This window comes from Contarinia nasturtii, unplaced genomic scaffold (genome assembly GCF_009176525.2).
Source record: "Contarinia nasturtii isolate CC-2019 unplaced genomic scaffold, AAFC_CNas_1.1 Cnas_scaffold_414, whole genome shotgun sequence".
Lineage (NCBI taxonomy): Eukaryota > Metazoa > Arthropoda > Insecta > Diptera > Cecidomyiidae > Contarinia > Contarinia nasturtii.
In genome coordinates, this window is record NW_022197768.1 from 5,631,406 (window position 1) to 5,641,844 (window position 10,439).

Below are 10,439 nucleotides of genomic sequence, written 5' to 3' on the forward strand. Positions count from 1 at the left end.
TTTAATTTAATTAAAGCTCTGGCTCCTCAGAGCTCTGCTGAGCAACAATCACTAAGATTGATATTGCACACGTACACTGCTGTAAATAGCGAACTTCCTTATACAATATAATAAAGTTTCTGTTTTAAATTTCAATTTAAAATCTTTTTGGAGTATTTTTTAAAGAGCAAAAGAAAAGAATAATTTATAAAGAGAGAATAGGATTTCTCAAATGCCACACAATTGTGTAAATGTTTGGTTTTTTATTAGCGATTAACAGTATATTTGAATTAATTTTAATTAAAACGCAATCAACAGAAATGATCTAACATAATTCGATTAAATTTGGACTCTTTGCTCGGATATTCCTTTCAGCGAATTTGTAATTTTAATTGTTTTATAGTCGCTTCTCAGTTGAATAAAGTTCAAAACGACTGATTTATCCAGATAGTTCTGTTAAAGAAACAAATCATGTAATATTGGTCATTTTTAACAATTCAACTCAACATTCTGGTGTTGTAAAGACATACCAGAGTTTCTCCGTCACAGACTTCTTGTAGATTTTCGTGCTTCACCAATAGCAAATTGCAGAGAGCGTGTAAAATATCAAACAGTTGCGTTACCTAAGCGGAGAATCACAAAAGAAAAGAATACAATTAATTTAAAATAATCGACAAATAATCAATAAAAATGTAAAATAATTCTGAATCTTGAACAAATTGAGATTTGGTAGTTGTAATCGCGATTCTGTGGAAGAGAGAAAAAATACTAGCTTACAATAGAATAGTACTTCTGGGTCTGTTGGTCACTACTAGATACATACAATAACAGAAAAATAAACAATGAACATAAATTGCAGAGTTTTCGTTTATCCGTTTGCGTCGCCATGTTGTCGTTGTGACGTTGTTCCGATGCAATGCAACTGTTGATTCCTTGTGTGTTGTTCTCTCCACTACTACTACCAAATCTCAATTTTTCGTCAGCAATCTGTTATTTGCTGTTGCGACTTTTGTTTCTTTTGTATGTTTTCTCTTACATTCTAATGGTTTCCCAATCATCTATCACTCACTCACTCATCCACACACACACACTATCTTTTTATTACACATAGATTCAATTTCCATCACCTTCATTCATGGCCTGGAAATGCCTATGTAATTTACATATAAACGAGTGAGACTCAAACATGTTCTTCTTTTTCCATCAAATATACCAGTGGCGCCACCAATTTTACATATAAGCGCATACAAAATTTTCAATATGGCTGCGCCCATGAGAGAGAAAATTTCGTCTCATTCATTTCCGCCCCATGCCTTCATTTGACAATCTCATACGTAATACATATATTACAATTAATGTATGAATGTAAATGACGATAATCGAAACTAATCGAAAAATAATCGTAAAACAATCAATAATAATAAGTAAGTAATTTTTAAGTGATTTGCCCCTAGGCGTTACCATTGGACTGTTGAAGTTCTCTCGAACACATTTTCGATACTCGTTAACATCACATAGTGCACACAATGCACCTGATTCAAAGTCGAAAAATAATCATCAGTATTTATCAAACAAAAAACAAGTAAGTTTTTTTTACCCGGTTCGGTGTATTGAAATTGTTGAAGATGCTCATAAATGGTGCGATGAAGTCGAACGCCAATTTCGTTGAACACACTTTTCAAATTTTCGCCATCCAAACACTTTTGTATTTGTTTCATGATTGGCTTAATATTCTTAACAACATCCTTACACGCTTTTGAGGCGACTGTGTCGCAATCACTTTCTGGTTCTATTTTGAAATCAGTTTTACGTTGTTCACTTTGCAGATAGGTTTTCACCCATCCAAGAATGGCATTTATTGAACGATCCAGTCCCATATCGAGTTTGCTTTCAATTTGCTCGAGCATGTATCGCTTTTTGGTCAAACATTCTGTATATTTTGATGTTGATCTGTTACGTAAGAATATAAAAAAATGTAAAATTGTCATTTACCATAAATGTACTGAAATCGTAAGATGCCTACTCAACACATGGAATCACACTGGCTGCATATAGTTTATCCAGTAGATGCACGATTGTGTTGCTTTTTTGCACAACATCGAAGAAATAAATTTGCGGCACCGTTTTATTTTCAGCAATTGGAATCGCTTGTAATCCCAAATCGATTGCATAGTCAACATGTTCGTGCATTAAATAACGTAGTAAAATGTCGGCCAAACGAATTATGTTCGCCGGAAGATCTTCCTCTTTAGATAACTGCAATGGAAATTGTGAGTTTAAAAAAAAGAAAGAAAAGAAAACAATTCTTTTTTCGATTAAATGTTGAAAAATATACTCACCAATCTGCATCGTTTGAAAGCAGCTTTGGATTCTTGTAATAAATTAATTGCTAGTTCTTCGGATATGAATGTTTCGCCGCCGTAATCTTCGATTTGCGCAATGTTTATATTGGCTCGCGTACCGATCAGTGCTTGAACGTCTCGCCTCAAATCTTGAAAACGTTCGGCCTGTTTCTTTTGATGCTTTTTACCTGGGGTTGATCACAAGAAAAGAATGAAAAAAATTTAAATTAATCAATAAGTAATGGAAAAGAATGACGCTTTTTTACTTTCATAGAATCGCTTTAGTTCGAGTGAACATTTTGCATTCAGACTTCGTGTCTCAACTTCAATATATGTGCCAAGGTATTGATGAAATATTCTGCTTGTTAGTTTTGATGTGTAATTATCATCCATGTCAATTTCAAATTCGTCCAAATCAGTGCTAACTCGTCGCGTTTGCGAATATAAATCGTAAAGAGTGCGCAAATATTTATCATCATCGCGACGATCTTCCAATTTCGTTTGAGCAAATTGCAACAATTTCAACTGATAAATGTTCAATATGAATTTTGACATAACTTGATCGGGACTACTGAATACACGTTTTATTATCGCATAATGATGTCGGCACATTGGTAAAATTTGTGCAAATAAACTCTTTTCGCCATATGTTGTCATTTGACTTTGTTCAATGTACGCATCGATGCATTGTGAATAGCCTTTGAACTGTGATAAAATTGTTGCAATCGTCTTCATTTTATCAATGTTCTCTTGTTTTTGTGCCGTTGCAAATTCATCGATTAAATTCCGTTCGATTTCATCATATTTCATTTCGATCTTTTTCTTTGCCTCGCTGAATTTATCGGCTGGTAAATCTTGTGCAATTGTGTACAATTTTTGAATAACATCGGCCGCTTCATACAATCGACTATTATCATTGAATAAATCATTTACAATTGGACCGCGCATCAGAAATTCTCGCATATGATTTAGAAGACGTTGTGCTTCAACGGTTCGACTTCTTGGCGTATTTACATTTTCCAATTGTTCGCCCAAATGTATTATTTTACCAGCTACCGAATTGATTTTCTCATCCAATTGATGGAACCATTCGACCGATGTTTGATGTCTTTCTTGTAATTTTTCGATATTTTTTGCATGAATTGTTTGTTCATCGCGTAAAATCTCTTCCAATCGTTCGCATTTTCGTTGTTGACGCTCTTGCAATATTTTTAAATCTTTTATCGTTTGCGAAAATGTGTCGTGCAAAAATTTCGAATCAAATTGATCGCTGCCCACTTCGTTATTTGTTCGCCATGTCAATCGTTCAATAAACTCGGCCACATCAAATGGATCCTATGTACCATACATCAACATGTTTTGATTAGATTTCATTATAAATTTTTCTCATCGAAAGCATTGTCCATTTTAAATTCATGATCATACCTGCTCCAATTCTTCCATATACTGTGATATCATTTTGAATGAATCTCTTTAATTTTTTTTATCTTCATACACCACTTTGACTTGCAATGTATCGGCAATGTTGTTGTGAAGCAATTTATAGAAATGTCTATAAACGTCGTCATCAATGAACGCCCCAATATTATTGCAATTGCATTCACCACTCAATGACAGCTGTTAAATTCAACAAAAAAAAGGTTCGTTTTGATTTTATTCACCACTTTCATTTTACAACAAAATACCGTCTTTTAACTACTTGTTTGTTATGGTTTGTATGTTAATGTTTTGTTTAAACGATAATGTGTGATATGTCTTCTTCGATGAAATGTTTTTGTTTAAAATGTGTATGATTTTATTATTGACGTTCAATTCTTTGAGTGAACCGATGCATATACGAGGTAAATTCGATTGATTTTATTTTATTTGAATTTTTTTTTTTAATTTTGTTGGTTTTAGGTCACCTTGGATTTGGAGAATGTTGGATGCCAAACAATAAAAAAGGACATTGTCAACCATTAAAAGATTGTGCGACATTAAATAAATTGACCAATAAAAAGCATTTACTATTTACGGACCGTTTACTTTTGCGACGAAGTCGTTGCGGACACATGGGTTTTACGCCATTAGTTTGTTGTCAAAAATCCGGCACCACTACAACTCGTTTTAACGGATCACCAATAAAAACGAGCGATTTACCAACCGAATGCGGTCGATTGCATCTCAATTTTGATCGTCGCTCAGGACTTATTTTTGGCGGAAATGAGGCCAGGATCTACGACTCACCATGGCTGGCATTATTACAGTATAGCAAATGTACGTATGATAAGTCTACTTGATTTGTATAAAAAAAACTATTCAATTTTATTTTATCTGCAGCCGAAGGGACTGGTTTTCTTTGCAGCGGAGCCTTAATCAACAAAGACTATGTTCTAACAGGTATTTATCGTTGTTTGACATTTAAAAATAGAATGAATTTGAAATAACTCATATTTGTAATTAACCATTTAGCCGCTCATTGTGTTACCGAAAACATGCTGATAAGGCGGAAAATGAAATTGTAAGCAATTGGGATTTTGTAAGGGAAAATTTACGAATTTAAATTGATTTCTTTTTCTCGTAGAATTTCAGTAAGACTTGGCGAATGGGACAAAGAAACTAAAATCGATTGTCAAAATAGCATTTGTTCTGATCCTGTGTTGGATATTCCAATAAAAGAAGTCATTATAAATAAAGAATATCGAGACGAATTGATCAACAATGAGCATGATATTGCACTTATTCTCTTGAATCATAGTGTAACGACTACAAATTGGATTCGACCGATTTGTTTACCAATCGATGAAGAGTTAAAACAAAAAAACTATGACCAGGTGGAAATGACAGTAGCTGGTTGGGGTCACACAGAAAGTGGTAAGTCATTTCAAATTTGAAGAAAATACTTGATTCGTTTTTTAATAGAGCAAATTTACCGTAGCCACTGATAGCAATCGAAAGATGCAGGTGACACTGAAAGGAATCTCCAATGAAAAATGTGATAAAATGTACAAACGCTTTAATGTTTCAATGAAAGATGGACAATTTTGTGCTGGTGGTGAGGAAGGATTTGATTCATGTCGAGGTACATTCATATCATTTTCAAAAAAAAAAAAAAAAACAATATAATTTATGTTTAAGAATAATTTTCAGGTGACAGTGGATCACCAATAATTTGGTATAATGACGACGAAGAGCCACCACGTTGGTATGCACTTGGAATTGTTTCATTTGGTCTGGCACACTGTGCTCAAGCCAACTTTGCTGGTGTTTATACTCGGTTTGTATATTATTTTGTTAATGCATCCACATCATTTATGTCTCATCTTTTTTTTTTCTTTTCAGAATCGACAAATACATTGGCTGGATATTGAAAAATATGAAATTCTTTGAATAGATCATGAGATTTTCCCTCGAAATTTTTGTTTGTTTCGATTGTTATTTCGGGAAATAAAAGACATTCAAATTTATTTTGTTATTTAAACTTCGATAAAATTCTTGTGTATTATTTTGAATGAATGGTGAATTAGTGTGAACGCATTGAAATGGTGCTATGAAATGTGGTGAAAATGTGAACGCAACCTAATGCAAATACAATATCTTTCGATACACATCAGTTTACATTTGTGCGCTGTGAGCTGGCATGGATTTTGCCCGAAACACAAATACACATTCACAAATTGAGCGAGAAACATACAGAAAAAAAATACGTCATTTATCGCGCATCGTAGTCGTAGATCGCCATTGTTCCTTGTCATCAAAAAAACACAGAAGTGAAGTGTCTTTTTCACAGACATCAAATTTCAATAGTACAGAAAATAGTGAATTATAATTTTTAATTATTTTCTAAGTGTATCATTGTTTAAAACTTATTTAAAACCGCGTTATAAATAACCGAATTTAGTGAAAATGTCGGCTATGAGTCCTGAATAGTAAGTTTTTCCGTTCAATTTGGATAAAGAGAAAGAATGAAGGGAAAAAAAGAGTCAAACGAAGAAAGGCAGAAAAAATTAAGTTCATGGCATCGTATCAAAAGCGAACGTTTGTTGGATTCTCAACTCCGTTCGCCACCCCACCAACGATGTGGATACTTTGGTTTTTTTTTTTCAAATGATGATTATGTGTGATATATACCATTTTTTTCTTCAAGTTTACATGTCTCGATGAACAAAAAAAATATATCGAAATTACAATATATACATGATGAATCAAATGTTTTTGTTCTAAAACCAATAGTTTTGAGAAAGAGAGAAAAAGAAAACGTAATTTTTTTATGGGTCGTGTGACATCAACTCCATAAACAAAGAAATGGAAACAATTAACACTCGATGCAGAAATTTCTGAAAAAAGAAAAATCAATTCTGCTGTTGTTGTGAATCAGATTAATTACACGCATACGGTTGTGAGTTAATATCGAGCAATTTTTTTCTTTTCATATGTTGAATGCATCTGTGGCATATACAATTTTAAAATCCCGTCAATTATATGGATACTGCGTTGAATACAGACCAACAAAAATTTCAATTCAAATTTCTCTGTTTGAAAAACTGATAATATATCAAATTAAACGACTGCGTAATAATCTTAAATTAATTATTAGTATTTTTCGTCTTTTGTCAATCAATCGTCAAAAATCTACATCAAATTTACATCGTCAGCGAAATATTTTGTTATAAATTAAAACGCAATAGTCTGTTGACTTGGGCGATTTGTTTTTTTTTCTATCCTCCCAAATATAATATATTTAATTAGAAAAAGTTTATCCTCATTTTGTGTAAATTCATATTTTTTTTTGTTGTAATCATTGTTTGGCTTGAGTTGTCATCATTTCAACTATTCCAAAAAAAGACATTTTTTATCTATTATGGTTCGGTGTTCATTTCTCTACAATGAAACGATAAAAGTTTTTGCATTCAGATATTTTTTTTTTATTTCTAATTCGTTGTTTTTTTTTATTCGCTTTACTCAATGCTTCAAATGATTACATTTGTACTCTGGAATGAAAGAGACGTAGTATATACGTAGTGTGTTCGCGTCATATGTATACGGTTCGTTGTATTCGATTATATCGTTTCATTTCCACATAGATTCGAATATATAATATGAATTTGAAACTCTCAAACAACTCCCCCCAACAATTATGAGTCACACGCATACCAGTGTTGGTTACGTTGTTTGCGCATATATGTATAGCCATTACTTTGTAAACGTAGTTGTCGCATTCTGTTGCTATAGGTTTTCTTCGTACATGATTATGTTTTGTATTTTATACCACCAACACAAATACATGCACAGACCACAGTAACGAGTAATCATCACACAACAACAACAACAACAACAAAAAGAGCAACCACAACAACAACCGTGCCTGAAAAACCCAAAGCCAAACTAATACCATTGCCACTCATTTACCTATTGCTCATGTTCTTATTATTTCTAAAAGAATGATTGTTAACATCATACACCAGAGTGTGTACAGTATGTACGTGATGTGTGAATAATTTTTGTACTCTTTTTAGTAACATTTTTTTTTTCTATTTGAACAACAATATAATATTTAAAAAAAAATCTCTCTAAATAAATCAACGCCGCCAGTACCAATACTCAAACGCCCCTTAAAATTGTACAAAGAACACAAACACAGATGGAATACGATGGCAAGAAAGTTGAGCACACAAAATAGACGATCAAATGTCGTAACAAAGAAATTTAAAGAGAAACAGAGATCTAGATAGGAAGAGAGACATAGTTTCTGTATTTGGTTGTTTATATACGTTTCTTCAAAAATGCCATATGATGACCCTAGAAAAACAATGAATTTGAAGATTGGTCATTTTAATTTGATTTCGAAAATATTCGCGTCTGTTTTGTGTATGTTTGTTTGATAGCATGCAATTTTTGAAAAAAAAAATTGTATCAAATAACCTCATTTAGTGCACACAGCTTGCATAAACAAAGAAAATGCACAAAAACGACAAACCAACAGAAAATCAACTGAATGGCTTAAAACAAAGCAAACAAAATCATGTTTACACTCGTTCCTACGTGCCATACTCCGTTCAGCTCTTTTATCAAAAGACTCCCTGTGCCTTTGTATTCTACGTATCTCTCGTTTCATTTTTTTTTTGTTCAACAAGCCTTTCAATTTAACTGCATTCAACAATATATGTCGGTTAAATCCATATGCCAGTTTAAAAAAGAACCACGGTTTATCATGAAATTTTCAACGTATAAAATGGAACAAATCAAATATTTATAATCCAAGCAAAATCGACTTCATTTTAATGCGATATTTTATTTTTGCGTTCGTTTTAATCAAGACAAATCAAATGTACCGTAAACAATGATTTTCTAAATAGCATATGTATATATCACATAAATTGAAATGAAAAAGAAAAAAATCAAGCGACTATATCATTGAAAATCAATCGAAATGCATACATTCAGATTGTGAATGTTTTAAAAATGTAAAATGAACGAAAGAAACAGTATAAATGATTGTTCATTGAAAAATAGCCAAAAGGTCATATTTGCATTCGAGTAACAAGGATATTTGACGAAAAACACATTAACCGTAGAAATAAACAAACAAACAAACAATCAAAATCTTATTTAATTTGATTTTATAATTTCGGTCCATTTCAGTGATTACTTGTTCAAACTTCTTTTGATTGGTGATTCTGGTGTTGGCAAATCTTGTCTCTTGCTGCGATTCGCCGATGATACATACACAGAAAGCTATATCAGTACTATTGGCGTTGACTTTGTAAGTAATAATTCTCGTGAATTTTATGTCATTTCATTTTCACATGATTTGCACAATTTGCATACTTGTATAAACAAGTAAATTACGTGCGATTCATTCATTTGTTTTTATTTTCGTGTTTGCATTATAGAAAATTAGAACCATCGAACTTGATGACAAAACGATAAAGTTGCAGATATGGTAAGTGAATTGAAATTCATCACGTAATATCAATATTTTTATTTTCATCAAATAAAACTAATGACCATTTGTCTCCTTATTAAGGGATACTGCTGGGCAGGAGCGTTTTAGAACCGTAAGTATCTCAAATCTTATCATTTTTATTTTACTATTAACTGTGAAACTTTATAACAATAATTGATCTTGACAAGTACAATATAAATCTTTAAAACGAAATTATAAATTCATTTTATCTTTCTTTATAGATCACATCGTCTTATTATCGTGGAGCCCATGGTATTATCGTAGTGTACGATTGTACAGACCAAGAATCATTCAGTAATGTTAAGCAATGGCTGGAAGAAATCGAACGTTACGCATGCGAAAATGTGAACAAGCTGCTGGTTGGAAACAAATGCGATTTAACTACAAAGAAAGTGGTTGATCATACAACGGCAATGGTATGCATTCTTCTATTAAATTCAATGTTGCCCAAAAATACGGGCTATTTCAATCATCTTTTTCGCTAACCAAAAGCAATTTGTTATTTTTTCGACCAAGAAATTAATTAACGTTGTTTGATTTTCTATTGATATAGGAATATGCCAATCAGTTGGGAATCCCATTCCTTGAGACATCCGCCAAAAATGCAACTAACGTTGAACAAGCATTCATGACTATGGCGGCCGAAATCAAGAATCGTGTTGGACCACCGTCGAGTGCAACCGAAACGGCTAGCAAAGTGAAAATCGATCAAGGTCGTCCGATTGAAAACACCAAATCTGGGTGCTGCTGAATGCATACAGCATATTAATAAAATATTTCCTTCACTTTCCCCCCAAAAAAAATTATATTTAAATTGATGCAAATGATAAACAACAGCATAAAAAAAGGATTCCCTCATTTTGTAATGATTAAAGAAATTTTTTATTTAATTGAAGAAAAAAAACAACAAACAAACAAAAACAAAATGCGAAATTAATATCGAGAGAAAAAAATCAATTGATCCATTGCCGTCAATACGTTCACCATATACACACATACACAAACTACGAAAAAATCAGCAAAATATCACTCAAACACACACGAGACAAAGATTTAACAAACAAACAAAAAAAAAAATAGTAAAAAAAGAAAATATTCACAACGGGATCAATGCTAAATGAAAAAAAAAAAGAAAATCTTACAAAATAATCAACAGAAAGCCTGTGTACGTT

At 32.4% G+C, this 10,439-nt stretch overlaps 3 protein-coding genes across 4 annotated transcripts; 2 read left to right on the forward strand and 1 right to left on the reverse strand.

Annotated features, from left to right (window-relative positions):
- Positions 1–203: 203 nt before the first annotated feature.
- LOC116338804 (exocyst complex component 5) lies at positions 204–3,907 on the reverse strand. Of its 2 annotated transcripts, XM_031764289.1 has the most exons (8): positions 3,747–3,907; positions 2,588–3,656; positions 2,319–2,509; positions 2,003–2,235; positions 1,577–1,929; positions 1,441–1,511; positions 510–602; positions 204–432 (listed from the first exon to the last, which is right to left on the reverse strand). In XM_031764289.1, exons 1-8 carry the CDS (start codon positions 3,777–3,779, stop codon positions 319–321), a joined length of 2,157 nt encoding a protein of 718 aa, XP_031620149.1. In that variant the 5' UTR covers positions 3,780–3,907; the 3' UTR covers positions 204–318. The 2 variants fall into 2 exon arrangements, 1 of the variants encoding a protein (XP_031620149.1); XR_004200926.1 differs by lacking the exon at positions 1,441–1,511 and having other exon boundaries at positions 315–432.
- A 104-nt stretch (positions 3,908–4,011) lies between these two features.
- LOC116338563 (serine protease easter-like) lies at positions 4,012–5,779 on the forward strand. The gene is made up of 8 exons (XM_031763915.1): positions 4,012–4,162; positions 4,221–4,577; positions 4,641–4,700; positions 4,773–4,821; positions 4,885–5,174; positions 5,239–5,382; positions 5,451–5,577; positions 5,643–5,779. Exons 1-8 carry the CDS (start codon positions 4,090–4,092, stop codon positions 5,692–5,694), a joined length of 1,152 nt encoding a protein of 383 aa, XP_031619775.1. The 5' UTR covers positions 4,012–4,089; the 3' UTR covers positions 5,695–5,779.
- Positions 5,780–5,975: 196 nt separating this feature from the next.
- Positions 5,976–10,355, forward strand: LOC116338564 (ras-related protein Rab-1A). Its single transcript, XM_031763916.1, has 6 exons — positions 5,976–6,229; positions 8,943–9,063; positions 9,194–9,243; positions 9,328–9,358; positions 9,489–9,683; positions 9,821–10,355. The coding sequence occupies exons 1-6, from the start codon at positions 6,207–6,209 to the stop codon at positions 10,016–10,018; spliced, it is 618 nt and encodes a 205-aa protein (XP_031619776.1). The 5' UTR covers positions 5,976–6,206; the 3' UTR covers positions 10,019–10,355.
- Positions 10,356–10,439: the final 84 nt, after the last annotated feature.

Excerpts from the sequence above, each read along its gene's own strand:
- LOC116338563 (XM_031763915.1), top strand. The coding sequence starts at position 4,090 with ATGTTTTTGTTTAAAATGTGTATGATTTTATTATTGACGTTCAATTCT. Across the intron at positions 5,383-5,450 it reads AGGATTTGATTCATGTCGAG|GTGACAGTGGATCACCAATA; the intron begins GTACATTCATAT and ends AATAATTTTCAG. Across the intron at positions 5,578-5,642 it reads TTTGCTGGTGTTTATACTCG|AATCGACAAATACATTGGCT; the intron begins GTTTGTATATTA and ends TTTTCTTTTCAG.
- LOC116338804 (XM_031764289.1), bottom strand. The coding sequence starts at position 3,779 with ATGATATCACAGTATATGGAAGAATTGGAGCAG. Across the intron at positions 3,657-3,746 it reads ATATGGAAGAATTGGAGCAG|GATCCATTTGATGTGGCCGA; the intron begins GTATGATCATGA and ends TATGGTACATAG. Across the intron at positions 433-509 it reads TCTGTGACGGAGAAACTCTG|AACTATCTGGATAAATCAGT; the intron begins GTATGTCTTTAC and ends TTTCTTTAACAG.
- LOC116338564 (XM_031763916.1), top strand. The coding sequence starts at position 6,207 with ATGTCGGCTATGAGTCCTGAATA. Across the intron at positions 6,230-8,942 it reads TCGGCTATGAGTCCTGAATA|TGATTACTTGTTCAAACTTC; the intron begins GTAAGTTTTTCC and ends GGTCCATTTCAG. Across the intron at positions 9,359-9,488 it reads GGCAGGAGCGTTTTAGAACC|ATCACATCGTCTTATTATCG; the intron begins GTAAGTATCTCA and ends CTTTCTTTATAG.